Here is a 15,396-nt window from a genome sequence, read left to right as displayed (position 1 = left end):
CCATTTTTTGGAGGGCTGCAGAAAGCTGCATGGAGGCATTATGACAACACCAGTCATATTCTTTTGGTCTGCTAAGGGCGGGGGGAAGTAGGTTTGGAAATGGGAGGTCAGTGTTTAACTACCATCCCCAAAACCAACTAAAATCATGATGCCCATTTTATGGATATTTTATTGTCAAAATGTGATCTGGAATGCTAGGAGGTAGGAGGGTTTATTCAGTAGACAGATCATCCTGAAGTAGATCAAATGCACTGCTGCAAATGTATAATATAATGGAATGTTGAATTAATTTATATTAGAAATTTGAGAATAATTAAATGCAGCATTTATAAAATGTGAAATAGGGAGAAAATATAGAAAAGGGATGAACTTCTCTGAAACTAGAATAATATAGTTGCTTTACATCCTTATATTATAAAGCCAGATGAGTAAAAACAATACAATCCAGTCAAAGTTTTCTCTATTTGATTTATTTCAGTCGTCCTCAAGGTATCCTGTTTAGGGCCTTTAAAAGTAAGAACTAGTGTCTTAAACTGAGCCCATAAAGAAATAGATAATCAATGCAGGTTAAACATCACTCAATGGTCTGATCAATCACTTTTAATCAGGAACACAGGTGGGACAAAGTTCATTTCTAGGAAAGACAGTATTTGTACTTTTTAGAACAAAGTCATCTTTAGTCATGAAAAAGAATGAGAATTTTTTTTATTAAGAACAGCACATCAACAATGTGACATGAAATTCTTTTATTAGAATTCCCACTAATTAGGATTTGTGCTTCCTGTTGCCACTAAGATGGCTTTAGCATTCAGAGCACGCTAAGAAGCAGACGCATGCTACCAATTTAATGGTTTTCTTCCAAGATCTTTTGCCAAGGGTAAAATTCCCATCCCCATGTCCAAAAACTGCTTAAAGCAGCTAACTAAGATTCCTGAAAAGAAAAAAAGCACCACCCCCTTGAAATAAAATGGATTATGCCTTAAACTTCCAGTGAGCAACATCAGTCTATCTCTAAAAGCAGTACATCACTACATCATCAAGTAATACATCGGTACATCCCTAACAGTTCATTTTCCCTTGAATGGCCATCCCCTGAATTTCCCAACCTTTTATAGTCATTGTTGGTGCAATGCAAAATTGAGAGAGAGGGTAGAAGCTGTTTGAAAAGACTTCTCCCCAAAAAGGAAGGAGGAAGGAAGAGCCAAAGTCAGGTGGTGGGAAGTGCTATTGATCTTCTCCAAAGAAAGAGTGGGGAGGAAGAGAGAGGGAATGTCTGTAGATATCAGCAGCATGAAAGGGAGCCCAACCCACAGACAGCTGCTCTTTAATGCATGATTGCCTGTGTAAATACATATGAAGCACATCTTTCCTTCAAGTAATATTTGGAAGGGGATTGTGAGGTCCTCCAGATACTCAAAATCTCCGATCTTCTCTTGGGGAGGTTGCATTTATGTTCCAACCACATTCAGCAGTCAGAGGTTAATGCTTTGCTGGATATAAGGAAAGCAAGAAACCTTCAGTTGTGTTCTCTGGTTAGTGCGAAGATGCATACTGGTGACCAAGGAGAACCTAAATATACCAATCATGTACCATTGGCGCTGTTAATGTTAGTTGATTGTCATTATTAACACTAGTATATCATTGCTAATGAATGCAATTTGGTTTTTTAACAAATTAAGACCTATAAACATTAATTAATTATAAAACATAAATGAGTGCCTCCCATCCAGTTTTCCAATCTACCATCTGAATATTATCTAATTAGAAACAACAACAAACAAGAACAATAATAATCAGCTTGTTACTTATTCAAGGTATGAAAATGTTTCGTTTTCTTGAAGAGAGTTCATGTAGGGCCAGAAACAGGGTTCCAAAAGTGAAAGTTGATGGCTGTTTCCTACAACATTTGCTACAAATGTTCACTGGAACTGTTTTTTCTTGAATCTGGAGAAAGTGGATGACTAGACTGTATTGAAGGAATCTGAAGCATTCCAGAATTTGGAAAACAACAATACCATGGTTGTCCACAATATAAAATCCTGTTGTTACTTCCCAAAACACCTTCTTACCAACTAAATACTTTTATATATGCCAGCAGATAAATGTCATGCAAAGTAGAGGAAATAGAAATATGATGCATTATTTCTGTTATATTAAAAACAACATAAGTAGGCATACAGATTGCAGTATCTAAACAAAGAAATGACAAAAATACTTTAAGCAAAGATAGTGAACTTTGTCTGGAGCTTTAGGTATGAAAAAAAGATAAAAGGTATGTTTCAGCAAATAGGCTTGAATTACTATATTTGGAAATAAAAGTCTAAAAATTGAGGGAAATATAATCTCTTCTGAGTCTAACTCTAACTCTTCTGAGTTCATTGAAACTTTTTGTATAATAGCAGAATAGTAGGGCAGATGAACACTGACAGCAGGGGGAAACACCAATGAATGCTCTAATTAAGATGAAAGATAATTTTAAAATGTTCTGTAGTAGTATTAATAACCTGCTTTTATAGTATTTTATCCAGCTTCTAAAAACCAGGCTGTATGTTAATAATAATGATCCAATATTTGAATAGCTAGAATCTTCTGTACCACTTGTTACAACTTAAGGAGATTTGCTAATGGCTTCTATTGTTTGTCCCAAATTCTTTTAACAGTGCAGCTGATTTTTCATGTATAAAATGGGAACTGATTAAAATGTGTTTTTATATGACTGTGAACTTGCTTTGCAGAATGCTTTAAGATTTCTGCACTGTAGGAAAAGCTCTAGCAAAAAGAACAGTTTTAAATATGTTACTCATCTGCAGTCCCACTCCTTCTCCTTACAGCCAATACAGTATTGCTTTATTTCCCTTTGCATGCTAAAGAAGGATATTTTTGTTAGAGTATCAGAAAGGCTTATTTTAAATGCACTAACAAGGGTTAATCTTGGCAGTTACTAACAAGCTAACCTTTAGACCTGTTCCCCTTATTTTCTGATATCAGGTGCCTCATTAACAGAGCTCAGTTAATAACATACCTGATGCAAGCTGGACTCCAGTTGGTTCTCTCTATGTCTGTACCTTTTCCATTTATATATTTATTTATTTATTATATTTAGGAGATTTCATTAGGATCATGCCAGCACTAGAAGGCAGCCCAGATCACAATCATTTCTAGGGATCTTCTTGTGTTCTCCAGAGGGAGAATTCACAACCCTTTAAGTTAGTCCAGGTCAACCAAGAGAGGTCAGGCCTGTCATTTCATATCACTTCGCTTCTCTGTGCTCCCTCTCTTCTACCCTCTCTTATCCCACATAACAATATTTGAAAATTCTTTTTCCATCAAGGAAAATAGTGTGGAATGACAGCTTGGATAATGAATAAACCACGGTGCCCAAATTCTAACAGCTTGTCATTGTCTGCAGCTAACTGCTACTTAGAGCCAAACATTGGGTACCAGACCTTATTTCAATTTCTTGCTACTGAGAATTGGTTGCCCCTCCCCAGTAATATCCAGCATTTTCTCCATCCTTGAGCAATCAAAGTGTGCAATCCAAGCCAGCAAGAAGTGAAAAGTGCCTCCTGTTGGGATAGGATTGCTGCTTTGGGCATTTGCCTAGGTTTTCCACCATCCTAAGGTGGAAATTGTGTTTCCTTTAACTAGAAGAGACTAAGAATTCTCCACCTCTAGATTGATCAGAAAGGTTAATTCAGTAAGATGCACAGCTCTCTTTCCACAGGGCTGAATGTTTTTTGTTAACCTAAAGAACCCACGCCAATTCAAGGAACAAGAGGGTAGAAAGAAGGAACCCACATTCTAAACCTGGTCAAAAGGGTTGCAACACAAAAGACAGGACTACTTGGCATGGAAGAGAGAATTCTTGATGCCAAGAGGTTAATGATGCCTGTGGTATTATGTTGTATTGAACAATGTACAACATACAGTAAAACACATGTTGTTAATTTAAGTAGCTAGTCATTACATTAGGCTTTAGCTCCTTTTGCTTTTGAAAAGGTCACAAAATAGCAGCATGTTCTTCAGTAAGATGTTTAATTCCAAAGAGGAATCATGGAAAGGAAGCTGACTTGAGATTATCAGAATATAAAGAGTAGCTAGACAGACAACGGTCACTTTCCCTTGTAGCTTATTCCAAAATCTAATTTGTTTATTTTCATTGTGCTTAATAGCCATCTAGTAGCCATCTATTATCATGGTCAGCTCTACAATTTCCAGGTTAAGCAAGGGAGGAGCTATTAGTCTTAAAGAAAAGACATATCTATTTTGAATGGTCTGAGCTTCATTCATTCATGTATTTATTGTATGCTCTTAGTGCATTGATTGATTGATTTGCAGTCCAAACTAATGCTGGTTTCTTTGGAAGCAAAACACATTTTGTTCAATGGGATATAATTCCAAAGATATGTGGAGAGAATTACAGCATGTTTTTTGCTCATTTTGTTTTTGGAGTTCTTTACAACTGGTTCTATCCACCCAGTTCAATGTCATTTTTTTACATTTCATCTGTACAGTATGTGCGCTAGCACTCTCTTTGTAATAATTTCTCCTTCCCTCATTTTTCATATTTTTCACATACCATCTCACATTTCCATAAGTAAATTTTAAAAAATTACAGGAATATTCTTTTTGATACAAGTTGCCTAAGACAACCATTTCACCATGATGGGACAGGAGTACATTATGGTTCCATCTAAGAATTGCCGTATGGTATTAATTCCCTGGGGGGACTGCTGTTTGATTTTCCAGGTGGGGGAAAAAAACAACATCAAGGTATTGTAAGCACATTAATGTGTCAGGAGAACATGATAGTTCCAGTGGTATGCCAGTTGCAAAATACAAGATGCAATACATATTTTTACATGTGCAAAACAAAGAGTTTTTTGGAATAAGAGAGAAAATTACCTGGAAAACAAGCTAAACTGGACATAGCAACAAACAGGTTACTGAAAAAAATAATCATAACAAATAATGGTAAACCTTTTCTCTTCTGCACAGAAAATAGTTTGGCTATGTATTGAAGTTTGCTACCGCTGACTTTTCTAATGGTTTTACTAGTTAAAGCGATCAGGCTGAGTTATTTTGTTTGACAGCTGTTAATATCAGAAGTTGTTACTAGAGGCTCAGCTTCACATTTCAAGACTTCTAATCAGACATCAACTATTCCCCAAGAGTTCAGTGGAAGCAGTATTGCTAGCATCATTCATTTTATTTCTGTGGGTTAGAACAGGAAAATAATTTGAATCAGAGCAGCAACCCCCATTTTCCCCCAATTTTTCATTCTGTGATGTCAGGGTTGTGGGTGGAATTGTACCGAACTACAGTGGCATAAAGGAGAAGATAAGCTAGCCCACACTATCTTCTTTAATTTTCCTTAAAACATGTCCCTATCCAAATTTACGCTACCAGCATAGTAAAGGAACTGGTTTTTTTGGTTTGTTTGGGGTTTTTTTGTAGTCTGATGCAAAGGCAAGTGGTGTGTGAAGCCTTTTATTTTGCTATATTTGTTCTCCACTCAGCATCTTAAGGCATGAAATGATCTCTTCTGTATGGATCTGTAAAGCCTAAAGAAATCAACCCTCTGTAATATATAATGTTGCATGGTAGTCTGCTAATCCTGCTTAGTGGCAGTGCTGCATGTGAGGTCTGGTAACTGGAAATCTGACACTGCAGGAATTCCAAACACACGCCTCGAAGTACAAACAGCCCCTAGAGCACGGTATGTGCTGCACGAGAGGCTGAGATGGTATGAGTTTACATTATCTGATTTTTTAGCCACACGTTGTTGATAAAGAATAGGAGGAGATAGCACCTTTACGAGAGCAACTCATAAATAATCTGTGTGTGGCATGTGCAAGAACTGGATGGCATTGCTAAACATCTGCTTTGTACCATGAGGTGCAAGAGTCTTTCATGGACATCCACAGTAGCAAAGAGAGCATGTTTTCTTTTAGCATCTATGTTTTCTTTTAGCAGTTTGGGACCCTGAAGTTTTTAAATGTAAAAAGCATGACCCTCTTCTCTAAATGTTATTTTAAAATTACTAAAACCAAGGACTTTTGAAAAGAAGCCAGCCTATTCTGAAGATTTCCAATGATGCAGAATTGATTTTAATGAGTTGCAGCTGATAGATTTGCCCCTAGATAAATGCAGTTGTGCACATGCGCACATATATATTTCCATGCTAATAGACTTTACCCATGTTCCTGTATGCAGCTCCAATTTCCTGATAGCATCTCTTCTTGGACAAACACCCTTTCAAATTCTGGACTTGGGTTCTTACTAATGAATGATTACTACTTACTACTGGACAATCACTGTCCTACATAAAAGACTTTTCTGTAACCTCTGAACTTGGGCATACTGAGTAAATATAATAAACATTGAGGACATCAGAGATCTCCAAATATTTTGTCCGAAATCCTTTGGACTTGGATTTTGGAAAGAACCATCTCCTGACTTTGTATTCTGCTGCTGTTTGGCCACTTGTAATAGATAAGAGCTGAACAACAGGACAAACTCATTGAGCACATTCCTCACCATCAAAATGGCAATGGCAGGGTTTTCTTTGAAAACACTTACTTACATCCAGACACCTGCATGTTGTTTATGGAAGGTTAATACCATCAGATCTCTGGCAGCGTAAGCATTGCCTCCTGCCCCCAACATTTCTCTGCTTCCTAAGGCCACCAAAGAATAAGATTGGGATTGTTCCCTAATGTCCTTAGCAGAGGCCTCTTACATAGCACTTTTGCACAGTGTATAATGAAGATCAGTGTGGATTCCAGTATGGCAGAGTCCTGGGTTTTGCACAGGAGTTCTCTGCAGTCTGGTTCTCATTAAGGGTGTAAAGCTGTTTCTGGGCTGCAGGCAGGGACTTGTATGATACAGTCTGTCCCCATACTGAGAGTCATGTTTTGCACCACTGACAACTTTTATCTCAGGTAAAGGATATAAATAGGCCTTATTCTAAGACATGAAACGGTTTTGACATTGGACTAGAAGCACAGATTTACATCAAGAGCAAGCACTTCACATGAATGAAAAACCCATTTATTGTTTTCTGAACAAATCACATCTCAGTCCAGTGATAAATATAAAGGAAAACATCTCAGTCAGATTAAGACATTTACAATCTTGTGTCTGGTCAGGGGTCTACTTTCTTTTTAGTTTACTAAAGACAAATGATGAAACAGGGCTTAACTGAACTATGAACTCCATTATTTCCAGGACATTGTAGTTTACAAAGTGCTTCATAATCTTTGGTGAGTTTGCCCTCGCAAACCACAGATTTCCCCTTTTAAAAATGGAGGCCTGAGCATAAGAGGATGATGCAAACCACAGCATGACCCCATGATATGGCTTTGAACTAAGCCCACCCAAGATCCAAGCTTTTTCTGCTAGATTGTACCAGCAGTAAGCTGGGCATAGCTCACATTATTTTTAACTCTTTAACATGAATGTTCAAGTACAAATAGTTCTAGGTGTCCTTCCCGCTTTTCTAATGATTCCGTCTTATAGGCTCTGCTAGTTATGACCTTGAAATTCTTGGGAAGTGACCCAGTTCAAATGATTGGTTTTGCTACAGTAATGGATATATGAAAAGCAGAACAAGCAAAACATTATTATTGAATTCTGTAGCGTGAGTTGAAATCATACCTTACCATTTTAACTTGATTGTTTTTTAATAACCTTTAAGCATTTGAATGTAGTTTGAGAAGATATGGTTCAGATGCACTTTCTGGAAGACTGGTTTGGTGTTCTTATTGCTAACATCCAGTGCCGTGCAAGACCCTTTTTTTGGCTTTGTTTTGTTTTGCTCTTCATTTTCAAGAACTTGAACAAGACTAATTTTCTGCAAATTTGAATGGGCATGCCTTTTTAGTTTGTTACATATTACATATTAACCTGAAAGAAGAAAAAGGCATTTCTTTTTACGGTTTCCCTGTTAATGGAGGTATTTACCTTTGCCAAGAATACATTATTAGAGGAAGATGCTGTTAAAAGTGAGCAAATAGGCAGGAGGTGCAGATAATGAAAGCAAGTGGCTGAAAAGAGGCAGAAGTGGAGAAGGAGCAGCTGCTACCGATGCTTCAAGGAGATGGGGAGGGATGCTCTGCCCTGCCCTCCTCTTGGGGATGAGTATGTGTAATGAAAGATGTTGCTGGAAGTGAGCAAAAGGCGGGGGGTGCAAATGATAAAAGCAAAAGGCTGACAAGAGACAAGAAAGTGGGGAAAGCCATAGCTGTCATTTCAAGAAAGGCAGGATGAGTTGATTAGCCTGGCCTCCTCTTATGTCCCTCCAATTGTGGACCCTGAGCTGTTTTCAGTGGAAGACTTCCTGTATCAGCTGAGCTTCTCCACACAAATGAGGACCTCAAAAAGCCAGGATCCTCAGCCCATGCAGAGTTGCCCTGGAGAGAGGGTCTCTTCATTGCAGACACTCCCCCTCTACTCATGGAGGGAATGGGGAGTGGGGTGCTTTATTTTACAAATTTAATCAGTAATTAATTCAATTAATATTAATTTTATATTATCATCATCCTTCAAGTCAGTTTTGACTCCTGACCACTGTCTGGAAAAGTTCACGCAGTTTTCTTGGCAACATTGGTAGAAATATCTTGCCTTCACTTTCGTCCTAAGGTGGAAAGAGAGAGACTGGCTCAAAGTTGCCCAGCTGGCTGCTGTTCCTAAGGCGGGATTGGAACTCACCGTCTCCCAGTTTCTAGTCTGGTGCCTTTAACCACTACACCAAACTGGCTCTCATTTTTATTATCAGGTATTATAAAATAATAGAATATATATTAGTTTCATCTTTCTTTGATGCTCTATTTTTCTCTAGAAATAGATTTAGTGAGAGCTGGCAAGTCTCCTTAAATGGCCTGAATCATGGACCAAAATGTTGTGCGGGAGAATTTTTTTTTTTTTAGGTTGAACATGGGGATGTTTACCTGCCAAAGAAATTCTGCTCCTATTCCCACACTTATTTTAATGAACCTCAACATCAGAAAATCAATTTGCCAGCAATTCCAGTGGTGCAATATGATATTAGAGGGGCTGCAACTGGGCTGCATACAATCCACAAATGACAGCATTAAATTTCCATGACCCTGAAGGGACAGACTTATCTTATTCTTGGTTCACTAGCTGTTTGTAGTCAATTGTGCCAGACCTTTTTATAGAAAAGAATATTGTTATAGCAAGCTGTATTTTTCTTTCTGGTGATCCCATATTAAATGGAAAAATAGTGGTCACCAAGGGGAAAAGTGCATCTGTGGAAGTCACTCCTTTGGATAGGTGAATAAATGTGAAGTCCCCCTCAGGTGTTCACTGATATGAAGGGCCTATAACAGTGTGTAGAGCTTGCTTGTCCACCTTGATGATACCCACACTCTAGTAACATTTCCAGATGGTAATTAAGCCTGAATGGATGGCACTTCTTGCCGCCTCATCAAATATTCATCAAGGAACTCCTGGAGAGGTAGGTCTTTTAGCTTATACTCAGTTACTACCCTTTGAAAGCATGAGGCTATGCTCACATTCATTTCTTTTCCCTGTTTGTTCTAGTGCTTCAGGAGGACCTGCATCTCTGGAATTTCTCATTGCATATCCTTGTTGCATTACAAAGAGCCATATTTGTTTATCACTAGGAGCAAGTGAAATGCCAGTAACCTGAGACTAACAGATCCAAATTTCTTTGTCTTTGCACTCTTGCAATAACTAGTTGCTCAGTTTCAACAACTGCATCAGACCAAACTTTGCCTGCCAGGCTGTCATGATTGTTACATTGCTTCTGGATTGCCAGTACTGATGGGCAGATGATCTAATTGACAAAATTATATGCACTGAAGGGTGCATCAGTTTTCCATTTCCTCTTTGGGATTATTAAATTTCCCATATTGTTAAATTTTCTGTGACCTGTAGGAATTCCTAAGGATAGTTTTTTCTCATTCTTTCCCTTATGGGGAATGTTCCCCACATGTTTTCTGAGTGGCTGGACGTACAGCAGACATTTTGGATGAATCCCATGGGTCACTGACTTTCTGCCTTCCCTGTTGATCTGAGAGACATGTGTACCCTCCAAAGCACGGGTCACTGTGGAGGCATGAACCAGGCTTCTGAACTCTGGGGCCTGCAGGAGTCAACAAAAACAATAAGAGCCAAGAATAAAATTCATTAGGACCTCCTTGGAGGTAACCATTTTTGCAAAGTGAAAAAGCAGTATTGTTTTCCTTATGTTTGGAAAGGGAAAACTAAGACACACACAAATGAATTCTCAGTCTGTACATGCGTGGTTGAGTTGTTTTTTTAGGAAAAGTAGCAACAAGTAAGGCATTGTGTAAGGTCAAGTGAAGGTGAGCTGGCTCAGAAGTAAAGTATGTTTATACTGCTATAGCTATACTCCTTTATCAGTCTTTCTCAGAAAAATAAAATGTGTATAAATCTCTCCCAGCCCTTGCTCTGGGTTCCATGTACTGTAATTCAAGATATGGATGTTTTAAGTGTGATAGCAGGGGGAAGAGCTATGTGTTACACTCACTTTATGATTGCATGCTATGGTGACATCCCCATATTAAGTTTGGACACTTTTGCCGTGTCTTGATATTATCATGTGTGCTACCCTCAACCCTTCCACATTACTGGCCACCATGAATAAGAGAAAGAAAATGCCCAACTTGAAAACAAATGACAACTACAGTTTGCATGTATGAATAGAAGTCCATTTCAGCTTCTACATTTTTTTGTGACATTTTTGGAAACAGCAGCTTAGCTTCTATGTTCACAACTTTGCACAAAAAGGAATTATATTTCAATAAAAACATTGGAGAAGGCAATAAGTTGTCTCTGGAGTTTTGCTCATATAATTTAGCTCTTTTGTGGCTGTTGGGGGCTGCCTTGGCAAGATTTCAGAGTCTTTAGGACTCTGGCAATGATAGTCATTTTTGCTTTTTAACAATCTTTTAAAAAATTCTATCCTCTGAGTAGTACAAATATATATAAAAGTTAGAGTAGCATTTCCAAGGGGATGGAAGAGGTTTAACGTCCTGAATAGTGCTTCACCTATTCTCATGAGTAACAGAAATAACATCATACATTTTTATTTCCAAAACACCCTAATTAAAATCCATTTTCCCTTTTTCTACAGTCTGCACTCAAGACATTCCATCAAAGTAACTTCTGTAAATCACATTCCTAACAGAACACATAGTAGATTTATGTTAGCGACATTTTTTCCACTTCTTCTCTGCATTAGTCATGAGATTTCAATAAGGGTCATGATGTGTATTCTAGAAAAGCATTTCTGTCTTATCAAGGATTCCAGGAACTAAGTGTACTTTTTTAGACCAGCTAAAATTCCTATAAAGTCATCTTCTTCTACAAAAAAACGCTAATAATATTGTCAGTCCCGCAAAGTTAAGAGAACCCTATTTTCCTCAAATTAGAGGAATGGCTACACTGCCATGTTTATCGTTTTAGATTGATCATTCTAGATATCCAGACTCTCAATACAATTTGGATCAAGCCCTTCAAAAAGAGGATTACAAAGTCCATCCTGGGAATATTCCATCTAGTTTCAATGTATTTTCTTGCTTAGCTCATTCCATCAAAAAGTGAGTCAACATTTAATGCTTCATTCACATAGTTGCAGGATCTCCTAATCTTCCCCACCTGCTAAGGCTCCAGGGGTATATGAAGTGCCTCCAGCTTTGTGCACTAACCAGTCTAAGTTAAAACCTACTTTTGTTTCTCAGCACTTCTAAATGAAATGTTCTGGCATGCCAAAAGAATAATTTTTAAAAAGAAGCAAATTGCCGATCATTCTACTTTTATCTGAAAATTGCACATTTCTGAACCTCATCGTATTTGTCTAGTGATTCGTGTCTATGCTATGCTCCAGACTCACCAAGCATTGTTTTACATGATGTGAAACATAATGTGTTTTTTTTCTTCCTGCTGGACTCATTTAAGCCCATAGGATAAATCACCAAACATAAGCAACATGCAAACATTATCTGCCTTGAAATGAACCTACGTTCTCCCACTGGAATTGCTCAGTGCAAATGTTTCCTGTTTCAAGTGGAAAGAGAAAGAGAAAGAGGAAAAATTCCAGGCCTTGGACTTTCAGGACTCCTGTTCTCCCCAGAGATTTTTCACTTTAAAAACAGAACATTATAAAAGACAGGCCTCCCTGTTTGGCATGAGAGACTCCAGACCAAGTGCTGAAGGTCTGAAGCCACCCTCAGAGATGCTGAAAGGACTCCGAATCAACATGTGTTGAGGTAGCTACTGCTGCCACTTGCGCCACAAAACCACATTTCGAGAGATTCTGTTCTCTTTCTATCACACAATTCGGGATGCTTTCTTTACAACTGAAAGTAACATTAGGCCGAGAAGGAACTATTGTGTGCATGTGTTCTTTCTTTCCTTTATTTATCACCATGAATTAAGTTGTGGGTTACCCAATAGCTCGCTTGTTTGTTTGTTTGTTTATTTATTTATTTACTTGTTGGTTTGTCAAGATGAGATTGCTCTGCCCTCAATTTGGATGTGCTACGTCACTGTAGTTTGCCAAAATGCCTAGTTCCCACCAGCAACTAAACTGCAACTTTTGAACTAACCACAGCTTCTGGGCAATTTCTGACTGCATTGATTAACTGGTGGATTGTATCTTAGTTAAGGTTGTACATCTGCTGAGTTTCCTGAGCATATCACAAAGTCACTGGACTGGCTTAAAAAGAAGAAATGTATATAATTAATAAATAGCACAGAAAAGTCATAAAAAAACAAGATTCTGCTCCAATATAATGCAGGCAACCAAAATCATAGGGATGACAAAACTATAAAAATGTCTGAGAGAAAAATGTCAGTCTAGCATTGAAAAGACATGGATGACAAGCATGCGCCTCTGGGGAGCACATTCCATGTGATAGCAGTCTAAGCTGGAGTTAGCTAAGACATGACTGACAAGGTCCATCTTTATCAAGATGGTTATGACTGACAAAGCAAAAAACCAAATAGGAAATATGCATGCCACCTGCACATCTAGCAAGAAAACCAGATCAAGGAACCTTTCTAAGCTAATTGTGAACTCTCAGCAGAAGCTCAATATTTCTGCCACTTCTCTAGAAATGAAAAGTAGAGCTCTCATTCCAATTACTCTGTAGCCCAAAGCTCTAGATGACTTGAACCAATGGTCTTTTTCCTCCAGTTGGAATTCTGATAATACATGGCCTTTGCATCAAGTATCAAGTAAAAGACCACAGGGGTCCTCTTCTGCTGTCTAGTGACTCCTATCTGTGAGGTAAGGGCAGCTCATTATGGTACCACCAAGCTGCATCCTTTTAAGACTATATGAAAAGGTACTAAACATGACAGAACTAACTGAGAGGGCCAGGAATATACTCAGGTTAGACTCTCAGTCTCCATTTCAGGAAAGTGGTACCCTGTAGAAATAATTATCAAGAGAAACCAAACAGAAATGCGCTCTCTCTGTCTCTCTCTCACACACACACGTGCATGCACACATACACAGAGTACTACAATGTTGGGTCATTCAATGAAGAAGAATAGTGGAAAATTCATAATAAACACAAGGATGCAATCATTTACACCCGTTACATTTAAGCTATGGGATTCAATGCAACAAAATGTGGTGGTGTCTACCAACTTCATATGGTTGTAAAACTGGGTTAGAGAATGCTAATTATTGGTTGGTCTACAAGTAGAACAAATAATAGTTTAGATGGAACCATGGCAAATTAATAGCTGCTAACCACATTGGCCATCTATTATCTCCAGGGTCTTCTGAGAATTGGATTTGGCACCTTAGGCTTCATAGTATGAGAGGCAATGTGGTGCAGTGGTTAAAGTGCTGGACTAGGAATAGGAAGACCCAAGTTCTGGTCTCTTTTAGGCATGGAAGCTGGCTGGGTAATTTGGGACAATTCCTGTCTCTCCATGGGAAGTCTAAAAACATCTGTCTACCAAGCTGTAATGGACCAGTGTGGCAGATTATGATCCATAATATTAAGTGAAGACACCTTTATCCTGCAGTTGATTGATTTGGGCTGATTATCTCTCATCTATCTATATCATCATCATCATCATTTCTCTCTCTCTCTCTGTCTCTCTCTCTGTGTCTCTGTCATCCATCCACCCATCTCATACTCACTTTGCATCTTTGCCCCACCCACTGTGGCTCCCTTGCCTCTCTAAAAAAATTCTGTAAGTATAACATTCTCACTTTTGCTTAGGGTGAATTTGTGTTATGCTTTCTAAGCATCTCTGCTCCTAAGAAAAGCTCTCCCTGGCTGTCCTCCAGTGTTTCACTCTTTACTTTGGCAAGCTGGATTGAATGCATAGAACGTAATTGCACGAATTACATTGCACAAATTTAGCAGAAGAATACAACATTTGAAACATACGCACAGTCTGAGGTCCATGAAAGAGTGGAAAATATGACATGTCAGATCTGACAAACCTATCACTAAGACATGAACTCTTGGTTTTTCAGTGTTGCAGTCAGCAAGTCAGTTCAAAGACAGCCAGAGTTCTTTCTGTAACTGAAAAAATATTTCAGTCTGCAGAGAACAGTTCCTAATAGGTCAAGCTTTTATAGTGTTGACATCTACATACAACAATTCTTTATTCCATGCAACATTTGTCCTGGCTTTTGGGAGAATCCCTCTTGAATGTAAATCCTAGATTTTGAGCAGAAGAACCTATAGAATGAGCCCATCATGAGCCCTCCCCTGACATTCCATGATCCAAATCTTGTCAAATATAAATTAATGCAAGCAAGTTGAGGAGCTTATACATGCTCATGTACATGCACACAGCTTATATGGTTGCTGTACACACGCACACAGAGAATCAAATGTTGTTGGAAGCTAGCTCATTAAACACAGATAGTATAACCTCGTAACATTAATATTTTTTATGGGAATGCCAGGCTTTCTAATGGCAGGCCTTCAAGAGTTTTATGGACTGGAATGTTTGAGGCAAGAACGTGAGCAAATCAGTTTTGAGGTATGAATTCTATGTGAGCCTTGTGGGTTGCTGGGATACAGACAAACTCATCTGTTTATCTTCAGGCTAGACAAGACACAGTCAAACACACATTATTAAAAAGGTCTTGCTTTCAGTATTGCAAATGGATCGTGAATAGCTTGCACCGTTTGATGAAGAAGCTGTAATATGTGGGGGCTGGACTTTTCCACTGGCATCTTCTGTGTTTTACCAGTCCAGCACTTGCAGTCTTTATTCTCTTGGACTTTTGTGGACTAGTTGTTAGTGAAAGTGGCATTTCTTGTCCCAAACGAATGGTACATTTTAAATTAAAGTGATGCAAGGCTTTTTACTGATGGCTCCCCCCCCCCCCCCGCCCCATTTCTC

General features: G+C 38.5%; 1 protein-coding gene across 8 annotated transcripts in view; it reads left to right on the top strand.

Annotated features, from left to right (window-relative positions):
• The window catches only part of PARD3B (par-3 family cell polarity regulator beta), a 560,921-nt gene that overhangs the window by 500,856 nt on the left and 44,669 nt on the right, over positions 1 to 15,396 (top strand). Inside the window, exon 24 of one of the 8 annotated variants that reach the window (XM_088135641.1) lies at positions 9,568 to 15,378. The exons of the other annotated variants lie outside the window; for them this stretch is intronic. Within the exon in view, the coding sequence (XP_087991767.1) occupies positions 9,568 to 9,676 (109 nt within the window). The 3' untranslated portion in view covers positions 9,677 to 15,378. Of the gene's footprint in view, positions 1 to 9,567; positions 15,379 to 15,396 lie in introns of those variants that run through there. 8 annotated transcript variants of the gene reach the window in all.

This window comes from Python bivittatus, unplaced genomic scaffold (assembly GCF_059951505.1).
Source record: "Python bivittatus isolate LINGU-HERP-01145 unplaced genomic scaffold, Pbiv_v1 ctg000200_np1212, whole genome shotgun sequence".
Taxonomy (NCBI): Eukaryota; Metazoa; Chordata; class Lepidosauria; order Squamata; family Pythonidae; genus Python; species Python bivittatus.
Note: the sequence above shows the minus strand (reverse complement) of the source record. Positions and strands in the feature narration are given on the sequence as shown.